The following is a 24481-nucleotide window of genomic DNA, read 5'->3' on the forward strand; positions in this document are numbered from 1 at the left end:
CAGAGGAGGGACCAAAGAAAATGAGCTGAGGAAGGAAATGGAGCCATTTGCATGCTCCCCGTTTCTTTAAAAGCAATTCAATTATTATTTGAATCCATTTTTTATTACAAATCAATTCAACAGTGATTGACAGGTTTCACACCACTTTTGATAAACTTCATTTAATCTCTTCAAAATATGTTACAATGACATAAGAGCAAAAAATTGTTCAATACAAAAGTGTGAGAGAAGAAGTTTGCCTGGCTTGTGTGTTTGGATCTGTTATTAGATAAGATTCCAGGTGGGCTTGATCTGACACAGGACATGTTTTATGTCGAGTGGAGCCCTGATCCAGAACTCATTAAGGTACTGCATCGGTATATCTCCTCGAACTAAAGTCGCTGAGCAGTTGGTAATATTTATTAAAAGAAGAATATCGACAATCTGATCTCACTGGCAAGTGGTAGGCAATCTTCCTAGTGACCGACGACGTGGGGAAAATGATAAAAGGTGTAAAGAATGGATATATTATAAGACCTCAGCCTTGTGTCCATTTTTTTCTAGTGGCCACTCGTGGTATTGCAGCAAAAAAAAAATCCCCATGCAGCCAAATAAGTATTTTCCCCATAGACCACCATTGTAAGAGACGTCTGTAAAACTGTCGATGAGACACTTCGAACTACAAACAAGGTAAATTATGAATCTTTCTATTGTGAATTTTTTGATCCATGGAGGTTTCATATTTATAAAACTTTCCTCGAGCCGAGAAAAGCGGTTTAAACATCTCACATCATCGCAAAGTCTATGGGCCCCGGAAGCTAGACAACTTTTTTTGGCGTATGCACCAGTCAAGCAATTTTCATTGGACTGAAGAGGCGCCATCTTGTGGTTCTTATTTTACATCCATGGTGCAAAGTAACAAAAAAAATATGATTTACTCCAGACCAAGAAAGGGCTCTTCCATTACAGTCAATACAAAAAGATTACGCAGATGTCTTCCTTGTTTACTGACTGGAGTCAGCAGCATTGTGCTCAGTGCTGCCACCGGTGGCCAGCAACTGTATTACAGCAATATTACTGAATAAAAGCCTTTATACACCTGCAGCGATTTTTTCATGTGATTAATTTGCACGTCAAGATATATATTTTTTTTCCAAACTGTTTTTGTCAAGAATACTTTAACACAGAACTCCAATATTACACGGCGAAAAAGTATGTTTTCTTCGGAACGAGGTTGATTTTTTTTTAGCTTTCGCACCGCAAATAAAGGCATCGACCAATCACGTTGTGCAGAAATATTTATGAAATAACATCACTCTGCACATTATTTCTAAGCTGAAATGTTCGAGTTCTGGGAGATAGCAAAGCAGTGCGGTGGTACGTTGTATGGTGGTCCTGGATCAGGGCTGCTAAAGTTGTTGAGGTTTAATTGATGTCCAAGAACACCAAATATCCCGGTACCAGACAGAAAAGATGATTCGAGTTGACCCACTTTGTTGCTTACACAAATTCACAAACAATAGGCAAATGAAAAACATACAGTTACCACTAGCACACCGACAGTATTAACCTGTAAATATATCACATCTTTTCAATGATTGAAGTGAACTGAAGCTGAAGTAAGAGTTAAAATTGAATCCATCACAGCAATTTACATGTTAAACAAGTCAAGGTTCTTGAGAACAGAGCACACCCAGTCAAATGTATACATCAACCTTGTTCATATCCCCCCCGTTGATCCTGTACAGTATTTACACATGTGCAAAGGAATTTAAAACAACAAATCAAAAGAGTGAAATCTTTTAATACCCCCAGACGTATAGCATTTTGTTTGGCAAACCTCACAGGAAGCCAATCGTCTTCCTTCCCCTCTCTCGTCGAGAAAGGTTGAAGGAAGAAATCTGGCCCGGAAACGACTCTACCCATCATCCTCTGCTCTTGCTCAGAGCTCCGAGGATGTGCGTGTGACCTACTTTTGAGTCCAAACTTTGTTGCTCGTGAACAGAAAAAAAAACACAAACACCACATTCTTTAAGGAAAGCAACATTGTCCAAAGCAGCATAGATGTCCTGCAGTTTTTAATACTGATTTGTGGTATTGCTATTGATACCAAAAAAAGCACCACGCCGAGTCGGTGAAACATGGTGCGTCTCAAGCACAACTTCTGCTAATTCGGTGCTTGAGGTCAATATCAATGAGGCCACATAGTGTCAAAAAAAAAAAAACGGTGAATTTCAGAAATAAGGCAAATCTCAAAATCGCATCATGACAGGAAATTGAAGGCCATTCAGCAGATAAATATTGGCGACAAGTCAAAGAAAATTCTGTTTTTTCAAAACAGAGTTTGAGAGCAAAGAAGGATTGTTTGGTTTTACAGGTAAAATTTGTTAAAAGTGCACAAATTATGTATGACCTGAAAGGCAAAAAAAGGGGTCCCGAGCAATGATCCTCTGCCAAGAGCTGCAACAACTTAATAGGCTTAGAATTAGCCCGTCGGAAGCATGAAGAAAGGGATTACTGTAAGATCCAGAGCCAAAGGAAACGAGGAGCAGTGACACAGTGAGAGGAGATCAAGAGTACAACAGTATTATGTATCCAAAAAGAAGAAGAAGAAGAAAAAAAAAAAAAAGAGAAAAAGCAGAGATCCTCTGGCTCATGGAGGATTGTGTGTGTGCTGGTGTCTTCTCTCGCTTCTTTCCCTGAAGGTGAGAGGCACTGCATGCATAAGTAGACTGTTGGCTGACATTGTGTTCGCCTGGTAAACAAAATACCGACGCAGTTATCGCACTGAATCCAGCCTCACAGAGCTCCTCCATATAATGCAGCAGGTAGTTATGAGGAATAAATATAAACAACTCAATAAAAAGTGCTTTCAGTGACATTCACTGAATCCCTCACTTTTTTTCTTTTTTCCTCATTCAGGTCTAAATTGACTCGGATGTGAATATTCATGTCAGCAGCTCACCCTTCGGATAATTCAATCTTTATGTTTAGGCAACATAGGGATCAAGAGGAGACTTGTGTGCCACGTGTTGGGGGAGTCACTCCACAAAGTCTTTTGAACGTAGGCCGACCTGCTCACTTTAATGTAGCGTGATCAGGTGTTTGGATTTCCTTGATAAAAATAATAATTCTGGTTTATTACAACTTTGGCTTCACAGTTTGGGACATCATTTCTAACAATGGGGAAATAAACGCGATCGGACAGGTTGTAAACAAGGCGATGATTACCTTAACCACTTTATTTGTTGCTAATAATCCCTCATTACACAAAGAAACTGAGTGAGCACCGGAGAGATTCAAAATATTTCAATTAGCTAGCTACAGCTAATAATATCTTGCCATGACAGCTGTCGTTTCAGCCAGCGAAATCGAAGATCACCTACTAAAAATGAGAAGGTGGTTTTATCTATTTCGGTCTAAAATGAAATTACCACACATTTGGAGTGGTAAATGTGCCACGGCTAATCACTGTAAACTGTATTCATGCCACACTAAAATATTAAGTTTAACAGGCATAGACACTTAAGATGCTTAGCGACGGGTCAAATAACACAATGTAGGGCTGGGTAATTAGAAGAGCATAAAGGCCGTTTGGCTGAGTTTATTGCCTGTTGTTTTTTTGGGGTGATTTTTGTCATCCTATTTTGCTAACTTAATGGTCTGCCTCGGACGAACGAGCGAGAGCTGCTGCTCAGCGGGCAGAAAGAGAGCCAGCGGTGTAAAACAGCTCGCAGAGCCGGCATATTTTCACATCTAACTTTGTGAATTAAGGGGTTTATTTCAACCAACCAGAGTTGGTGATTGTTGGAACAGCGGAAGACAGTTTTGGGGGAGTTTTATTTTATTTGTCGAGTTTGAATGAAGTGTGTTTTACAATAAGTTAACGAGGCAATTAAGCTAACGTTACGCCGTATTCACTCCAGATAGCGGCAAACGCAATAATTACATTTTTTCTGCAGCCGGGAGGCGTGTTTATGTGTTTCAGGTGGGTACTACATTTTTTGTAACATGTCACAGAAGTCACAGGATCTGTTTACTGATTGGCTGCGTGTCCTCTCGCTGAGCTCAGGAGCGGCCACCGCAGCTTTTCATAGACATTGCATGGCAGCTCGCCACAGGCCGTACTTTGACGTTGCTCTGGTGTGAATTTGGTGTTAGTCTTTTAGTAACAAATAGAAATTCACAAGGTGTACGGTTGTATTTTTCTGTTTAAGGAGAATAGGTGTAAGAATATTTCCTTTTCTTTGATCCTTTGTTGACATCATGTGTTTATTTATTAGACTAAAAAAGACTAAAAGAGAGCTTGTGGAACGCAGCAAACTCGCTGCTTGAACACATCTCCCAGCAAAAACTACAGGGAATATATTGGCAGTTGTTAAAACTAAAACTATGAAAGTATATGAACCAAGTTGTAATAAACCAGTATGATCATTTAAGCCCTCTTCCTCATTAACTGTGTGAAGTGTTTTGTGTTTAAGGCTCTGTACAAAATAAAGGTGACCTGTCTTGATGGGTTATACATTCTGGTATACTGGTTAGGGGCGTGTCTGGGACCACTCAACTTATCTTGAAGTCTGTAATGGGCAGAAAGAGGGAAAAAAATGCAACCACAAGCACCTGCTGGCTGGTCACTAACCGATAAAATGTCCCCCACCCACTCAACCGACGAAGCAGCCTGTAGAAAGAAAAAAAGCACCAAAGTTTGGTATGTTTCCCCTCCAAAACTACTGAGAAAAGTGACCGTGATAATAGATGTTTGTCTACAAATACCATCAGCTGCATGTTTTTTTATTACCTGAGCATTTAATGCCAAAAACAGAATCGAATCTTGATGTAAATATGAATGCTGGTGGTCACGTACCAGGCTGAAATCCGTTTGTAAGTCAGGTTCTGTCAAAGCCTTCCAACATTCAACATATTGTGTCTTATAATGTTGGCCCTTTGGATAAAATGTACGCTGTAATGATCACAGGATAATGTCTCATATTGCATTTAGTAACAATTAGCACCGAGTCCGAGATGGTTATTTGTAGACAAACTGTCTCAGTGTCACTTTGACTTTCTCTTCTAATTGAATCCAGGACTTTTTGGGGTCATTTTGCTCTTCCAGCACGCTCGAGTGATTCTGTAAGGAGGAAGTGGAAGCTGTGATGTGATTAGCCTGAGACTAAGCTGCAATTTGGAGCAGCAGCAGCGGTGGGTGTCACACCTCTCCCCTCCAATATAAAAGACACAGCTAGTAGAGGACTGTATGTGCTTGGACAGTGGATGAAGTTAAGCCATGATACAAACAATGACTATTCTAATTATTGTTCCCGAGTTTTAAAAAAAACAAAACGATAATCCCCGGCTATGTGATCTAGATTGACAGCGGCTGATGTACATGTGCTTGATCGGCTGAGTCTGTGGCGCCGTTTCGCTCGTCCATCACGTGTCCCAGTCCAGCTCTCTGCAGGCGATGCGAACCAGTCTGAGCTCCAGTTCAAAGGCGTCGGGCCGTTCCTGAGGGTTGGCCGACAGCATATCCCTGATCAGCTGCTTCATGTGGCTGTTCATGCTCTTTTTCCTGGCGGGGATCAGCAGCTCCATCTTTGGGTTCTCCAGCAGGGCCTCCCCTAAGGGTACAATCTCTGAGCCCTGCTGCACGTAGCTCCCCAGCAGCTCCTTCTGAGTCTCCACGTCCACGAAGGTGATGCGCTCCACCATGGCCCAGATGATTATCCCCAGGGCGAAGATGTCCGCTTTGGCCGTGTAGTGGCCCTCCCAGACCTCCGGCGCCATGTAGAAGTCCGTCCCGCACGCCGTGGACAGGAAACACTTGTTGACGCTGGCCGGCTCCTCCGGGTTGAGCCCGGAGGTGGAGCAGACCTTGCTCAGCCCGAAGTCGGCCACTTTGAGGGTGGGCTCGCACGAGCCGGTCGGCGTGCAGGCCTGGGAGATGAGGATGTTGTCCGGTTTGAGGTCGCGGTGTATGATCTGGTTGCGGTGCAGGAAGGCCAGGGCGCTGCCAAGCTGCAGCATGAAGCTGGTGTTGGTCTTGCGGCTGGGCTTGCGGGACAGCAGGTAGGCGTTCATGTCGCCGCCGTCACAGAAGTCCATGACGAACCACAGGTAGTAGGCACAGCACGGGTCGAATGTGATCTCGCCTTTCAGAGACGTCTCCACCAGCTGCAGGAGGAAAGCAGAAAAACGAAGTCAACGTGAGACCACTGGTGATGTGTGGACCAAAAATATGAAACAGTATCACCATGATATTTGTCAAGCTTTCCTCAGTTACGGTCCATTTTTGCTTTTGATAGCCCGACACCAATTAACTACACAATGCGACGTGAAATACAAGAGGCAATTTCCTTTTAGTCCGGCACTTCATTGACTCAATGAGCTTTGGCGTCGTATTTCGAAGCACCATCCATTTAGAGGTGCTGAAATTGTTATGTGTATCGTTAAGGGTGCTCCGATCGTTAGTTATCGGCCGACATTCTTACTAAATATTTTGATCGGTGATCAGATGATACATCCATTCAGGTTCTGATTTCTTTTGGATGTCAATGGTTAAAAGGCAGAACGTGTTTCAATGCACACAGAGCCAAACTGTGATGGACCGTGGAACATTTACATCGAGCACCACCAGTGATACAGCAGGAGACATCTCTGCAGCGTGAGGAGGAGAAAATGTCACTCATAACTAAACAAGCAAGGTTGCCGTGGCTTTGTATTCACGACATGATGTCTCCCACCTTCCTTTATGGGCCATTTTTCAAATCAAAAGCAGCGTGAGAGGCCTCTCATCTTTTATGCCTGCTGCAGGAAGTGAGTTCATTTAATCTCCCTTTTTTGACAGCGGACCACAAACCTGTGAGGGTTTCATCCATCTCACATTAAATTAAGATTAAATGGGACGCCTTTCTGGAATGATAGATGATGTTTTGTATTAAAACACAGAAAAAGCTACAGGTTTGTTAAAGAAAAATTGTACACTATAAACGGCTACATTTTCATTTGGAAAATTTGGAAAGGTTGAAATAATGCAAGAAGTTGAAGTGGCAGTTGAAATACAATTAGTGAAGAACGCCGAAATGGCAGTTAAAATGGAGGCGCTGAATGTCGTTGAATTCTCAGTTGAAGTGTAAAGGTGTTTTCAGATAGAGAGCGGTCGCCGCCATCCGCCCTCTCCTTGCCGCAGCCACTGACCTCCATCCCGCCATGTTTACATTAAAAGCAATGGAAGTGGCAACCGCTGTCTGAAAGCACCTTGAAAGATGAATGTGGTTGAAATATCAGTTTAAGAGTAAAAGATGAAGGCCATTGCAATGTCAATTAAACAGTAAGAGAAGAAGGCAACTGAAAGGAGTTTGTGTAACCACTGAAAGCAGTTGAAATGTCAGTTGTAGAGTAAGAGATGAAGGCAGCCATTTCAGATTTTGTCTTAGTCTTCAGACAACAATGCTTGTTAGTTTTATTCACATTTTAGCCATTTTTATCCTTCATAGTTTGTCTAGTTTTAGTTGATGACAATTCAAAACGTTTTAGTTGAAGAAAAATCATTACATCTTAATCAACTTTTAGTTAAAATGTTTTCTTTCGGTCAGCTATTTCTTAAATTTAGTCGCAGTCCCGTGTCAGATGTTCATTTTTAGTCATCAGATTATATCGAACATTTCAGTAAATATAGTCTAGCCAAACCAATAATTTTAGTCAAACTTATTTCACATAAGGTTTTATCTGTCATTAACTGATGAAAAACACAGGTTGAATGATTAAGAATTAAGATTACTGATGCGTGGTTCAGTTGCACCCACCGGTCCGTTGTGAGAGCCAATTTGCCCGCCCAACCAGCAAAAATATGTGTTAATCAACCACCCAACCCCGACCCGCAAACTTGCAAATTTATGCATTAGTAGCACAATTGTCAGGACTGAGGACAGAGACTAGAAGGACAGAGACGGACTGAGCTCTGCCGTTGCCTCAGCGCGTAGTGTGTTTGAGAGAGTGACCGAGTGAGGGGAATAGAAAGTGGAAGGTGACGAAAAAAAAAGAGAGATTTTGGTAAAGATCTGTATTTTTTAAACTACATTTTAGTCTCGTCCTTTTTCGTCAATGATATTGCATGTTTGATATTGTTACCGTTATGCTGAAATCACACCAGCGAGGTGGCGAAATGTGGCCTACAGCATGCTCCCATGCAATGTCTATAAAAAGCTGCGGCCGTTAGATTCAGCTGCGAATTGAGACCAAAATAAAAAAGGTTGGGAAAAGTTTAACTTTTAGCGGCAAAGTGCAGTGTAATTTTTGTGTTGAGCCGGACTTCACCGCTGCCTGGTGTGAATTCAGCGTTTAGTGTTTCATGATATCGGTGACGTCTCGTCATTCTCGTCACGGAAAAAAAGGTCGTTGACAAATATAGTTCGTCATACTTTTCGTTAACGAAATTAACACTGGATGACGGCAGTTGAAATGTCAGTTGAAGACTACGAGACGCATGTAGTTAAAACGTGAAGAGCGAGGGATCAATGCAGTTGAAATGTCAGTCGTAGAGTAAGATTAGGGAAGTTGAAATGTCAGTGGACGAGTGAGAGATGATTACATTTGAAATGTCAGTTGAGGACGAAGTGCCAAAGAAAGTTGAGGTGTGTGTACACTGTCTGTAAATACATGTGTAGTCTCTAGTTGGTTTGTAGCCAGAGACAGACGTTAAAGATTAGTTGAAGTGGAAAACATTTGTTTAAGTGTCAGTTGAGGCTGGCGTAACCACACATTGGGGCTTTTGATGTAAACTGTTTTCCAAGGCAACACAATGGCCTGAATGTGTGTAGTAGAAACCCTGCTGTAAACAAATTGTTTTACATGCCGCTAGCCAAAGAATCCACTACCCAAAAAGAATAGATGCAAATTATCCCACAGTTGGTGCGGTCAGATAATTCTGCCCCATTATCATTTGTTCTTCTGTAAGCACGTACTGGAACGTTACAGAGCAATAAAGAGGAGCTGGAATAAAAGGGGATTCTGGGAAAGAGTCCAATGCTAGCGCTGCAGAAAACGCAATGAACGGCCTGACAATGGGACCGCGTGCCGCTGAGAGACTATAATCAGGCACCGGCAGAGTGCCTGTGAGCCGGGCGTCAGACAGCGGGGAGGCACTGCGACATGACAGGCTGCAGACAGGTTTACCCCCCCCCCCCCTCCCCAACCCCTGATAACACGTTCATGTGACTGTGGAGGCAACACAGATCCAACTAGAAGCTTCTAGATCTTCTGCTAGTGCACATCAGCAGCACACACACAGGAATATAAACCAGGGTTCAACTGCATGCTTATTATTCAAAGTGCTGATATGTTCTGTCTCCATAATTAATCATATTATAATATGAGTTTACACAACAAACAGCTAGCTTAGCTGCTAATGACTCACTTTGTGTTACTAAATCACTAACATTTATGTTTAACCTATTAGGTCTGCACTGTCACAGCAATATGTCAACAGTGGTTGGTAGAGGATGGAAAAAGGATATCAGGACACACTTAGTAAATCAAAACAGGCTTCCGATTCATTACAAAAAAATGACAGAGTTAGTCTATTTGAAAACACAGCAACAACTGCCCAAACACGACTCTCTAAAATATCACATTACAGCAGACAAAGGCTGCTGTCCTCTGAAATCTGCCATCATCTCTGGGAGTTGTGGATAGGAATGCTCGGCCCTACGTCTCGCCAACAAAGATTCAGTCTACAGATATTAACAAGATCTGCTTTTGGCAGTTGGCAAACAAGTAGAGCAACTGTGAGGCAGATAATGAGATAACATTGGCCGATCTTTGCTGTTACGGGCACTTTAAAAGGGAGGTTTATGTTTATGTTAGGACTGCCAACCAGGCCAAGGTTTGAGATTTATTTTCAAGATAATAATAATACTAGGGCTCTCAAATTTAAAGCAATAATAACGTGTAAATGCAAATTAATTTTAACGCAACTAATTTCTTTAACACATTAACGAAAAATTTAATATTTCGGAAGTTATTTAAAGCTATAGTGACGATACTGCTATCATATGTGACTAGAAAAAACAAAGAATCCATTGGTGCCAACCATGTCATACTAGCTTGTTGAGAAGGAGGTTAAATAACGCTCCAAACTTACGCTAAATTTTGGGGTGGAAAAACAGTCATGGCTACTTTCAAAGGGGTCCCTTGAGCTGTTAATTGATTTCCAGTACTTGACAAATCTCCCTTTAAGGTACATTTTTAACAGATAAAAAAGTGCTAATGTGTATTCATTTGTGATTAATCAAGATTGACTATAGACAATCAAGCGTTTAATTGCAATTAAATATTTTAATCAATTGACAGCCCTAATAATAATTATCTACAAAGGCTGCCACACTGTACCTTTACTAGACTTTTGCTGCTGATGTTTGCACACTTGCTGATTGTATTTTATCGTTATCGTATTATACTCGTATTGCTTATATTTTGGTGCTAAGATTCTGCACTCGCTGATATTTCTCACTAATCTTTTTTATCTCATTCGTCATGCCTTATTTATTCCTTGTACATATTTGTGAAATCTTTTAATACAATACACCACTTGAGGTTGGCGCTAGGGGCTGCAAAATGAATGGAATATTAATCGCGATCATTTGGCTTCAAACAATTAAATGAACATGATCGACTGCGATATTGACATTTAAAAATGTGTGCCCCGCTCATATAATACTCTTCCTTGATCAAATCAAGCGCTTCCTAAACTAACAGCACAGCCACCAGGGGGCGATCAAGATGTTTTGTACTGAATGTTGCAGCTGCAGTCCAGAGTAGAAGAGTACACTGTATATTACTTAGGTGAAGAAGAACCTTATTTTTAGCCTTATTTTGATGCAAAGACTTGTTAATTAGCAGAAAACGCAGCACAACATGGAAGTAAAAGCAGTGCTCTGTAAATGTGAAAGTGAAATAAAAACATTTTGTCCCTAAAAATCAATGAATAATCATGATAAATAATCGTGATCTCAATGTTGATCAAAATAATTGTGATTATCATTTTTGGCCATAATTGTGCATCCCTAGTTGACGCAACTGCAATTTGCGTTGTGCTTGCATAATGGCAATAAAGTTCTCGATTGATTTATGCAGTCAAGTCTGATTGAGAGACACAGCTATTGTGTCTGTGATGCATCACATAGTAATAATCAGACACATTCAGGCAACCTGGACAGCTGCTGGAGAAATGGTTTGTGTGGAAACTTGTCTGGTATTTCTACTCACTTCTAATTCTGCAGTACTTGACAGTCTGGTTATTCCTCCCGGACTATTACGCAGCAACGACTGCTCTGTATGCAAGTGTTACTTTGCATCTATCAAAAAGTAATGAAAACAATGCAAGACACAGACGCTTGAAGACTGGTGCCCAATGATGACTGATGTAGTTACGGCAAATCAGATTAAATCAAACAAATAGCTAGTCAATGCTGCAGTAGCTGCTGGTTAGCAATATTGGCTTATCCAATTAGTAAACAGTGATTTTACTTTTCACTGATCTATAGCACAATATGAAACAACACAGAAGTTGTTGATACTGAATGTAGGGCACTGATCAAATCATCATGACGGACATCATTCTCATGGAGACCATTTTCAAATAGGTCCAGTAGCAGGAAATATGTGTACAAAAAAAACCTCTCCCTTAACTGGTTCAGAGGTTGCATTGTTAACTGGATTCATGCCAATTTAAAATGAATCATAGAAACAAAGACACTCCTTATAACTCCAAAACGTCCCTGAGAACAATCATGTTTTTAAGTTTTCTTCAGTATCAAAGTAATGCAGTGATAGTTGTCTGTACATGCATAGTTTGCATTGCAAACAGGAACTGATTCACATTCCCTCAGTGACATTTCTTGCACACAACAATTCACAATAAAAGTCACTTGTCTTCCCTGGAAGACTTTTACTCTGAAGCAGCTGCAGGAAGTGTTGAGTATGCGCTTCATCAGAACAGAAACTTTGCAAAAAGTTATCTGTTATGTAGCACTCAAAGTGAAGTAAACACATCAAACATTCAGTACTTGTCTGGCCTCATAATCAAGATCCACTTACAGCCTGAATGCTGGGTGGCATTAACATTACATTAAAGCTTGTGTGTCCCATCTTTCCAACATTCAACATGAATGCGAGATTACTGGTAAACTGCCCCCCCGACCCTGTCCCAATGAACTCTGTCTCCTCACCTCCAAGTAGAGCGGGGAGCTGGAGCCATGGTTCATCCTCTGGGCCAGCTGGTCCCGCTGCAGGATGCACTCCTCCAGGTGGATGACGTTCGGGTGCTGGCTTTGGATGCTGCTGAGGGCCCAGAACTCGCGCAGCGCCAGCTCCACATTCTCTGGGGAGTGGCAGCGGATCTTCTTCACCGCCACCCGGGCCCCAGTGCGCTTCACTACCGCCTCATAGACCACGCCGTAACTGCCACGCCCCACCTCCTGGATCAGCTCGTACTTCGGCTGGCTGCTTACCATCCTAGTCCTCACTGTGGACAAAGAACATGGGGGTTGGCTTTCTCTTGATTCACAGTTTTAACCGTAAAGATTTTAAATGTGTCCCAGTTTATTTTTCAGGTGGCATTGTATGTGAAGGACATAAACTGACAGGAAGTAAACATGAACCCAAGCTGTTGCCTAGCAACGTAATTTCATTGAAATGCTTTAAACGGAACATTTCAGTCAGAGGGTAAATACAGACCTATTCAGGCAGAAGTATGAGGAAAATAAAGGGTTTATTGAACATTACAGCATGTAAACATGTTCTCGTAGAAACCACACGTTACCGCAACACGATAACGTTTCCTTTCCATGACAGAGTTAGCATGCAGCTTTAGCCATGATGTCTAGCTTTCCTGCAATGTGTGAAACCCAAACTGTTTCCATACTTTACTGTATGTGCAGTGTTTACCACTTTGGATTTAAAATGTGAGGGTGCAGGTCGTATCCACACGGACGTTTTCTGCTTCCTCTCTTCGTCTCGCTGCAGCCGACCGCAGTTTGTTTTGGTTGACGGATACGGAACGGATATGACGTCACGTTACTCTGACTACAACAATAAAAGCGATAACTTCCTTCTACCTCCGCACAGACTCAAATTAAGCAAATACATCGATTCTGGCATTAAAAAATCTATTTCAAAATCGTTAAAAAAATATATATTATTATGCTGTTATATTAACATTATACAGTATTAGCCACATGTAGCAAACAAAACACCGCCGATAAACCTAAAAGTGAAAGCTACGGCAAAGATAGCCGCTCAATTCAAGTAACTCAGACTGCCACAGCCTCATATTAGCTTCAGCTAATCTTGTTGGTAACATCAGTCTCTTATGATACAGTTGAGTATAGGAGTCCTATTTCTGTTATTTGGGCATCACTTATAAGCAGACTCATATCTCCAGGGTCTTGAATTCCCACAACACCCTTGAAAGCCAACATTAGTTTCCTTTTGCTCCCTCTTGTGGACTAGTAAACCTGACATCTTTCCCCCCGACCACAAAATAAATTCCTGCTTTTATCTGAGCCACACATTTTGTCCTGTTTCCTGGCATGTTATCACATAAATGCTCCCCCTGAAGTGTTCATATGGGTGTTACCAGAGTCGGACCAAACAGTTCAAGCTGCCAACACTGCCCACTTTATTGGCATGTTGGTGTAAGAATGTGGTATTCTGTTAGATAATTGATAAATAAATCATTGTGTTCTTGTTCCCTGAAGCATAAACACATTTTTTCAGCATCCCTTCCTGTGTCTCTTATTATTGTCCAATATGATGGCAGAGCACTTCATATGATAACAGCAGTTAGAGAAATCTCTCACCCACTAAAACAACCAAATGAGGGAACCTACATACCGGAGCTGCAATGATTAATCAATTAATTGATTAGTTGTCAACTATGCAATTAATCGTTTTTAGAATTTTTTTTTAAAGAAGAAAAAGTCTAAATTTTCTGATTCTAGCTTCTTAAATGTGAATATTTTCTGGTTTCTTTACTCCTCTATGACAGTAAACTGAATATCTTTGAGTTGTGGACAAAACAACAACAATATCTTGGGCTTTGGGAAACACTAATCAACATTTTTGTCAATTTTCTGACATTTTATAGACCAAACAACTAATCGATTAATTGAGAAAATGACCGACAGATTAATCAACAATGAGAATAATAGTTAGTTGCAGCCCTACTAGGATGTTTCCTGGTATTAATCAATATTTTATTTAATTTCAAAGTTCTTATGGCTGCTATTGTTTAGACATTTTTATATTCGTCAAAGTAAAGTATCATATCGGTCATAGTAGTAGGGCTGCAACTAATGATTATTTTCATTATCAATTAATCTGTTTTCAATTAGTCGTTTGGTTTATAAAATGTCACAAAATGCCCATTGCAATTTCCCAAAGCCCAAGGTGACGTATTAAAATATCTTGTTTTGTCTGACCAGCAGTCAAACGACCACAGATATTCAATTTACTGTCATAGAGGACTGAGCAAACAGAAAATAATCTATTCATCGTCAACTATTAAATGAATCGCCAACTATTTTGATAATCGTTAAATTGTTTCGAGTAATCTTTTTAAGAAAAAAAGTACATTTTCTGCTTCCAGCTTCTTAAATGTGAATATTTTCTGGTTTCTTTACTCCTCTATGACAGGAAACTGAATATTTTTCAGTTGTGGAAAAAACAAGACGTATGAGGACGTCATCTTGGGCTTTGGGAAACACTGATCGACATTTTTCTCCATTTTCTGACATTTTATAGACTGAACAACTAATCGATTAATCAAGAAAATAATCTACAGATTAATCGATAATGAAAATAATCGTTAGTTGCAGCCCTAGTACATACCACTCCTGCACAAACACCAGCAGCACCTTTACGGTACTGCATGCGTGAAGGTGACCACTGCACATAATACCCCTCACACAAAAAACACACCTCATAGTATTGCCACATAAATTACCACGGTGTTACATTGACACCATGTTTCACAAACTGGTGGTATCCGTTACAGGGTTATTATGTTACCGTGTAGAGGTGTTTATGACTGCGTGACCCTGCATATACGCATGTCACACCACACCACATGCCTCTGAGGCATGTACTGCAAAGCTGTTTACATTGAAAATAGAAAGTGTGGAAAAGGCATTCCTCACCAGAAGAGGTCAGTCAAATCATCCGTCTCACTCATCCTGATTGTGTAGTTACATAATCCTGATCCACCTGCCAGGACATAATAGCACTAAGGCAACTACTAATTATTTTCATAATCAGGTATTCTATTACATTTCCTAACAATGGCTAAAGACTAAGAGTACATGTGAAAGAAATTAAAGAGGTGTCTTTAAATTGATTGGCATGGGTGATTATTTTCCTTGTTTTGTCCAACCAACAGTCCAAAGCCCAAGACATAAAATTTTCGATGATATAATTTAGGGCTGTCCCAAATACCATTTTTTTTGGCTTTGAAGTTTCAGTGAGAAATATTCAAATGTATTCGAAGCTTCGCGGAGCAGCGCGGCACGGCGCTGCAGGCTGACACGTTCTTCTGTGTGTCTGTCTCCATCTCACCAATTTCAGTGCCCGGGACTGTGCTACTGTACACACACGCATCTCTACATCTAATAACTAATAATAATGAATAATGTTGTGGTATTATTCCTTATTTCGTGGGCTGTTTGGGGATTTATACATTATTATTACATACTTATATATACATTTTATTTTTTAAAACAAAGCATTTCAATAATGATTTGGAGGTTGAATACATTGGCAACGGTCGAAGCTTCAAAGCATTTGGGTCAGCCCTAATATAATTAGAGCTGCATCTAACGATTATGTTATTACGATAAAATGTCAGAAAATGGTGAAAAATGTCGATCAGTGTTTCCCAAAGCCCAAGATGACGTCCTCAAATGTGTTGTATTGTCCACAACTCAAAGATATTCGGTTTACTGTCATAAAGGAGTAAAGAAACCACAAAATATTCACATTTAAGAAGCTGCAACCAGAGAATTTTGACTTTTTTCTCTTTTTTACTCAAACCAATTAATCAATTATTAAAATAGTTGGCGATTAGTTAATAGTTGACAACTAATCAATTAATTGATTAATTATTGCAGCTATAGATATAATACAGTTTTACTATTTGACAAGCAGGAAACTGAGAATGTTAGAGACTTGTGCTTTATAAATGCCTTCATTTTTTTCAATTAATTTTCTGTTGATTGACTAATTGATTAATAGACTGATTGTTCCAGCTTTACTTTTAATGAAATTACTTGTTTTCTTATACGCCAACATAGTAAAAGTAGGGCTGTCAAAGTTAACACGATAATAACTCAAGAATTAATTTTAACGCCACTAATTTCTGTAACGCGTTATCGCAACTTGCGATTTTTAGGTTGTAGCGGACTCAGTTTTAAAGCTAGTGAATACTGACATCATATGAATCTACAAAACAAGAAATCTATTGATACCAACCATGTCATTCTAGCTTGTCGCGAAGGAGGTTAAATAACGCTCCAAACTTACGCTAAATTTTGGCAAGGAAAAACTGGCATGGCCATTTTCAAAGGGGTCCTTTGACCTCTGACCTTAAGATATGTGATGGAAAATGGGTTCTATGGGTACCCACGAGTCTCCCCTTTACAGACATGCCCACTTTATGATAATCACATGCAGTTTGGGGCAAGTCATAGTCAAGTCAGCACACTGACACGCTAATAGCTGTTGTTGCCTGTTGGGCTGCAGTTTGCCATGTTATGATTTGAGCATATATTTTTATACTAAATGCAGTACCTGTGAGGGTTTCTGGACAATATTTGTCATTGTTTCGTGTTGACAAATGATTTCCAATAATAAATATAATATATACATACATTTTCATAAGGCAAGCATATTTGCCCACTCCCATGTTGATCAGAGTATCAAATATTTGACAAATCTCCCTTTAAGGTACATTTTGATCAGATAAAAAATCTGTGCTTAATTTGTGATTAATCACGAATAAATATTTTTATCGATTGACAGCCCTAATTAAAAGTTGTTATTATTCATTTACAATATCAAACTGTTATAACTATAATAATAACACCCTTGTGAAAATCCTACATAACATTCAAATCAAAATATAGACAAATAAATGGATCATAAAGTGCAGGTTCTATATATATATATATATATATATATATATATATATATATATGACAACCTGTATGACATATCCTAGTCTGGCTACATCAATGACGTGTGTAGATCCTCATTTACTAACACAACCTCTTAAGCAACAACATACAAACAGATGTAGTACTGTTTGTCAATAACAAACTAGTAGCAACACACAAGTTCAGCTGTTTTACCAAACCGATGCAAAACATAAGTCTACCACACTCACTGCCTGTACATGGCTATTCAGTGCATAAATTATACAAACTTAAATTTCATGTAGCAATATACTTGACACTGACACATTTACTAATGAGAAAACATCTCCAAAAACTCAGAAGTCGAAAGCTGTCTCTTTGACAGCACGCTAGCCAGCATGCTAACAGGCTAATTAGACCTCCACTGTGCTGATTGGCTAACATGCTAACAGGCTAACAGCTAACTATGTGGCCTGGCCGCCGTCAGCTAACGATGTTGTTGGTGAGCTAACGTGAGCTAATCACGTTAACAGCAGCAGCTAACAAAGAGTCCAGCTCAGCACAGAGCAGCAGACACAGAGAAGCTACATGCAGACACACAATGCACACCTAGAACTAGTCTTAGATTGGACTAACGATGGGACGTGCATGATGAGCACTGGACAGTTTATTGTCCAGTGTGTGTGTGTGTGTGTGTGTGTGTGTGTGTGTGTGTGTTTGCGTGTGTGTGTGTGTGTGTGTGTGTGCCAGATTCCTGCAAACACACCTGCGAGACGAGCAGACAGGTAGTCTCAGTTAGACGAGACAATAATGTGTGAATGTTAGAAGAGGCTGCGGATGTTCCGCTGCAGGTTGTCATGTTTTCAGTCTCACCTTTGAGTCTCTTCTCCTCGGTTCATTTGTTGTCTTCCTCCTCAGTCTCCCTGGCAGCCATTACCACCGCACACGTTCAGCTCTGCTCGCTCAGTCAGACCGAGAGGAGGAGGTTTATACTCAAACACTGGACGACGTGAGAGAGCGTGCAGCTGCTGCTGAGCGGGGCGTGCAGCGCAGAGGTGAGGCCAGGAGGAGGCGACTTCCGGCTGCACATTTCAAAATAAAACTCCTGTTTTCAAAGAACAAAACACTGTGAAGACCTGAAAAGTCACGGAAATAGTATTAAAGCATTTAATTGATTAATAACTAATTGTACAATAAAAAATTGGCATTGATACATTTGTTTACAAATTGATTTGAATTACAAAGTAATTAATGATTTGACATTTTAATGGGCAATTAAAAGAAACATTATAAAAAAAATGTACAAAGGAAATATTAATCCAGCAATAACTAGTTGTAATTAAAAAGGGATTTAAAAAAAATGCCATAAAACAGTCGATAAGTTCATCATTTAAAAATACATTAATTCATTCATTATCAATTCATCAATAAATAATGAAATTTAAAATTCTATTTGAAAATGCAGTTTAAAGATCCCATATTATAAAAAAGTGAGATTTTCATGTTTGTTTTATTATAAAGCAGGCTTAAGTCCTATATAAATACTGTGAAAGTATCGAAACACTCAATCGACAGAGAAATAGACACAGCCCGTATTCAGAAACTCTTTATTTGAAATAAGCTGTCAGAATTTCTGCCCATTCGTGATGTCACAAATATACAATATTTAGACCCTTGACACAATTTTTAAACGTAAACATTCTAAATGTGTCCCAGTTTATTCCTGGTTGCGGTGTATGTGAATGACATCAGCTGACAGGAAGTACACATGGACCCAAGCTGTTGCCTAGCAACGCAATTCTGTTGCAATTCCGTCATATTCAGGTATATTCAGACAGACAGTATGAGGGAAATAATGTGTTTTTTTTAACATTACAGCATGTAAACATGTTCTAGTAGAAACACAAAATACAAGTATGAACCTGAGCATGATATAGGACCTTTAAAAAGAGAAATAAATAACGGGATTCATAAATTGAATTAGGAATACTGGTTTTAATCAGGCCTTTCAAAGGGCAACTTCTTTTCCCATTTGCATTACCATTTTCCGGCATAGTGATGTGGTACAAAATTTGAAGACATAATCCCATACTAATATTTTCATGATGTGCCGACATTCAGTATCTGGAAATATGGACCATATTTATATAGATAATATCATATTATAATAACACTTTTGACTTTAAATATAGACGTTTTATTTTATTTATTATTTTATTGTTGGTCATTGGTGCTGTATATATATATACTATTTATATATATATATATATATGTATGTATATATATATACATACATATATATATATACACATTAGGGCTGTCAACCGATTAAAATATTTAATTGCGATTAAACGTAAATTATTACTTACTGTACGATTGCTAAACTGCATGTGATTGTCATAAAGTGGGCATGTCTGTAAAGGGGAGACTCGTGGGTACCCATAGAACCCATTTTCGTTCACATTTGAGGTCAGAGGTCAAGGGACCCCTTTGAAAATGGACATGCAAGTTTTTCCTTGCCAAAATTTAGCATAAGTTTGTCCTTCCTGACAAGCTAGTATGACATGGTTGGTACTAATGGATTCCTTAGGTGTTTCTAGTTTCATACAGTATCTTCAGTCATTATCATTACATTAACTTTGACAGCGCTAATACACATATTTTTTTCACTACTTGTGTACATAACAGTCCTGTCCAGTCCTTTATTTGTCCATCTTTGTCCTTGTCCCTAGCTGTTATTTCTATTTCTGTGTGAGTACATTTAGAGAGATGCATAAAACTGGAGTCAGTATACAAGTACAATAGTGTCAAATACTTACACTGGGAGGCTCTATAAAAGAAACAAAACAAATGAAAAAATCAAAATCAAAGTGTATATAAAAATACATATAAAATATAATAATAAACAAAGTATAAGAAGTAAAGAAATTGTATTTGATATTTTAGGCCCAACAATTTCATTGATTAGTTCTTTTTCCCGAAGGTGACAAATTCATGCACTATATTTTGAAGGGAAATTACAGCACTTCCGGTCTTACCTTAGGCAAAATCTGTTTAGCTTTATGAAGCTCCCCACATATTTTTTTACAATAGTCAGCCAGTCAGTACAATGCGGAGGCCCTCTGCCCTCCCCTCAAAGCGAACTGTCACGACAGGGGGTGGACACAATAAAATGAACACCTGCACACATCTATGCATGCCATTCTTCCTGAAACTTATCATTTGACATTGTTGAGATACTGACACAGAAGTGTGATATGTGGTAAGCCCAAATAATAAGATTTCTATAATATTTCTATAAAGCATATTTCAATGCCACAATCCCAATTAAACTGATGTTTAGATTGAGCATGAAAGTTCACTCTCAACCTTAACAGTAGTTAAACTAAAAAAAGAAAATAACTCAAGGTCCATTTACAAGCTTTTTCTCAGAGCTTTCAACTGTATATTGTGGTCTTCATCAGTGGAGTTGTCATGGAGATAACTTGGTCTAACTAAAGTTACATGGAGACAACTGAGTTATCTCCATCTGCTTATGAAAAAAAAAGACTAGTAAGCACAGCTTGAGTTAAAGAGGACCTATTATGCTTTTGTGCTTCTTCCCTTTCCTTTAGTGTGTTATATCGTTTTTTGTGCATGTAAAAGGTCTGAGAAGTTACAAAGCCCAAAGTCCACACCAAAAGGGAGTTACTCTCCTCCGCAGAAACACTGCTCCTGAACTGCCTGAAACACCTTGCTAGTTAGCGCGGAGCTGGAACGCAGTCCGAAGAGTTTGGTTCGGTTGACCAATCACAACAGAGTGGGCCAGCTGACCAATCAGAGCAGACCTTTTCAGACAGAGGGTGAAAAGAGGTGCTGCAGCACAGCCGGTATGAGTAAAGCATTTTTTGAACATTAATGCATGTAAACATGTTCTAGTAGAAACCCAAAATACAAGTATGCACCTGATAATTAGCACAATAGGTCAACTTTAAGATTTTTTTTTTATGTTTTAGACTTCATTATAATCTTTTATTAGAAATGAGATTTGTTTCAGTGTTATCCATCTCTGCACAGCACAGAAGTTTGATCGATTACAGAATTTGTCAAAGCACTGATCAATACAATATTACACTAGTTACTATTCAGACGAATTTGGACAGAAATCAGAATCAGATTCCACAGAAGTATGCATCAATATGTTTACTGTTTAATACTGAATATTACCTTTGTAATTACTGTCTAAAATAAAATTCAAAGTGTGAACTTTGAAATAAAAGTTTGACAGTCAGATACAAGAAACTTGCAAGTGAAACACAAATCTTCTGTTAGATCTTTAATTTTCCTTTGTATTGCAGCACAATATATTTCAGTTCAAGCAAGGTTGGGAGATGATCCATATTTAAAGACAAACTTAATCATGGAGTTAAATAAGTATGTTTGTACCACTGAGTAAATGTGAAACTTATACCCAAAGTCAACATGAACATGCTTAATCCAGACATTCTTTGGTATTGGGAGTGGAGTTCCCAGAAAGACAAAAACGGTGGGTGTGTCTGCTCTGGTAAGTGAAGATATGGGTGTTTGTTTGAAGAATGCAAGTGAACATCTTATTTGCGTATTTATCAGTTCTTTTGTGTCTCCATTTCCTGGAAACGAGGCTGAGACTTCATTCAGGAGCACCACGTCGGTCTAAAGTTCAGGATCTCTCGTTACATTGGCAGCAACAACGGGCATAAAGATACTAGAATATGTTCTATAAGGTAGCACACAACACATTTGAAAGATGTAAAAAAAGACAAAGTAATAAATACTTGGACAAACCACATTATAAACAAAAGATTTACAATACATACAAAACAGTTTTTTGGACATGCTGTTCTCAAGCTGTCCAAAATCACACCTGAGGTAGACTTGTATAGATTTTTGACAAGACGAGATCTGTCTTGGTCACACACAAGAAGCGATACACGAAACGACAAAACACATGGAACTTGGACTAAATTAGAGTATCATACGTGGTAGATTATACCCCATTGTACTGCAGCATAGTGAGCAGCATTATGGTGAACTTAGGCAGGCGTAATGATCTTCAATGATGATCAATACTGATGCTTTTAAACATCCTCTATGATGTCCGGTCGCCAGTCCCCTTTTACATGAAAAAGCTAATCTATTATTCTATCCACTATCATGCAGACACATCATGAACATTATATTAATATGTGTGTGAAAAAGACACTGGATATGTACAATAAAAACATCATAAAATATAGTGCCATTCCAGGGCTTATTTTGTGACAAACTGTATTAATTTACTTTTTTTGGTGAGGCAACTTTTCCTTGACCTGCTTTGTTGACTTTTTATCTACTCAGTGATTTATAACATTTCCACTAATGTCTATCAGCAACCAGACAACCAGAAGAAATGAATAAGCTTCAAAGAATAGTTTTGGGCAATATGAATATTTTCACTTTTTTTTTTTATCCCAAGTGTGAGACAAGAAGGCTAGCAGCTAGCAGCTGGCAACTGGCAGCTAGCAGCTAGCTACAGGAACCACCAGCCTGGTTCATTTTCAAATATACCCCTACCAACATCTATAAAACTCACAAATGAACAAAGTTGTATCTTGTTTGTTTAATCCATAACACAAAGAGAAATGTAAAAATGACACCTGCTGCTTGGTCTTTCATTATTTGGATTAACAATAGGCTAGTTTAGGCGCGACTCCAGGAAGCTGCACACAGTTACTGCGCCTGCTTATCAAGTAATTAACCAACCCACCACAAATTGTACATTTTTACAGCCTAGTTAGCTAGCAAACTGACTAATCTACTGAGTTAGCTCAGTGGCTACCTTAAAGGTCCCATATTGTGCTCATTTTCAGGTTCATACTTGTATTTTGTGTTTCTATTAGAACATGTTTACATGCTGTAATGTTAAAAAAACAACTTTATTTTCCTCATACTGTCTGCTTGAATATACCAGTATTCACCCTCTGTCTGAAAAGCTCAGTTTTAGTGCATTTCAATGGAATTGCAACAGAATTGCGTTGCTAGGTGACAGCTTGGGTCCATGTTTACTTCCTGTCAGCTGATGTTATTCACATACACTGCAACAGGAAATAAACTGGGACACATTTAGAATGTTTAAAACTGTGAAATGGTCTAAATATTGTATATTTGTGACATCACAAATGGATAGAAATCCTGACGGCTTGTTTCAAAAGCTCAGTTTCTGAATACGGGCTGTGTGTATTTCTCTGTGGATTAAGCGTTTCGATACTTTCACAGTATTTATATAGAACTTAAACCTGCTCTATAATATAAAAGACATGAAAATGTCACTTTTTACAATATGGGACCTTTAAGGTTAGGATAGGTCGTCGGCAGCAAGTCTCACCAGTTTTTGCAAAATTCGTTTTTTTTTCGCAATTTGGGGGTTACCTTCCAAACACGACCAAAAAGAAGAAAAAAAAAGGCTACCAATTCCCTCTACAGCTGGTGTTTTTTGTAGCGAGAGAAAGTTTCTGCTGTCCTTTGTAGCTAAATATCTTATAATGACATCACATCACATTGTCTATGTTTGACCACTTTTCCACATGTCAAAATACAATCGCAAAGAACAACCCCCTACCAAGAAATGCAATGCACATCATGCTGAAAGATACAAAATCTTAAAGGTGTGGGTGGTTCCTTTAAGATATACAAGGTTGCCACAGTACTTGCTGCTCTGTGTTGCGTATCAGAAAATGACATAGAGATAGTGCATGGCTCATTTGGCAGTAATGTCCCTGGGTCTTCAGGCTCCCTGAGACAGTAAATTCTTAAACATCTACACGCACATCCTAAAAGACACTAGGTCAAAAAGTTCTCCCTGAGGTCACTGATAAAGCATTTAACGTACACAGATGGAAAAATTAAACACTGGAATGCTGTGTTGTTTTCTGTGCAATGACCATCCAGTTAAATTGTAGATTTGTAAAATCAGCAAACAATTACACAGCAATAGAAATGTCAGAATTTGTCAAAAAAAAGTTGTGAAATACTGCACAGCATGTGTACAAAGGAAGTCAAAAGCTTTGCAGAATTGAGTCGTTTCAGTTTTACAAAGGTTCAAATGAAACTATTGAAGCTGTCAAACGTTCAGTCTGCTCTTCAGAGAGAATAATTCTGAATAAATAGTTCATATAAAAAAGATAATATCTATATACATTCAGCCCCCTTCACTAACACGAGTGAAGGACGGTTAATAATAACTGAGCAAATATTGTTTATGTGGAAACAAATCCCTGATACACGTGTGAACATTCCCTTCAGACAAAAGTCTGCCATACAAT

General features: G+C 39.0%; 1 protein-coding gene across 2 annotated transcripts; it reads right to left on the reverse strand.

The window, feature by feature from the left end:
• Positions 1 to 3297: 3297 nt before the first annotated feature.
• On the reverse strand, positions 3298 to 18268 carry pdik1l (PDLIM1 interacting kinase 1 like). 2 transcript variants are annotated; one of them, XM_037795141.1, is made up of 3 exons: positions 18036 to 18268; positions 12204 to 12499; positions 3298 to 6150 (listed from the first exon to the last, which is right to left on the reverse strand). In XM_037795141.1, exons 2-3 carry the CDS (start codon positions 12486 to 12488, stop codon positions 5410 to 5412), a joined length of 1026 nt encoding a protein of 341 aa, XP_037651069.1. In that variant the 5' UTR covers positions 12489 to 12499; positions 18036 to 18268; the 3' UTR covers positions 3298 to 5409. The 2 variants fall into 2 exon arrangements, with proteins under 2 accessions (XP_037651069.1, XP_037651071.1); XM_037795143.1 differs by lacking the exon at positions 18036 to 18268 and adding an exon at positions 17929 to 18025.
• Between the last annotated feature and the right edge of the window lie 6213 nt (positions 18269 to 24481).

This window comes from Sebastes umbrosus, chromosome 15, assembly GCF_015220745.1.
Source record: "Sebastes umbrosus isolate fSebUmb1 chromosome 15, fSebUmb1.pri, whole genome shotgun sequence".
NCBI classification, from domain to species: Eukaryota; Metazoa; Chordata; class Actinopteri; order Perciformes; family Sebastidae; genus Sebastes; species Sebastes umbrosus.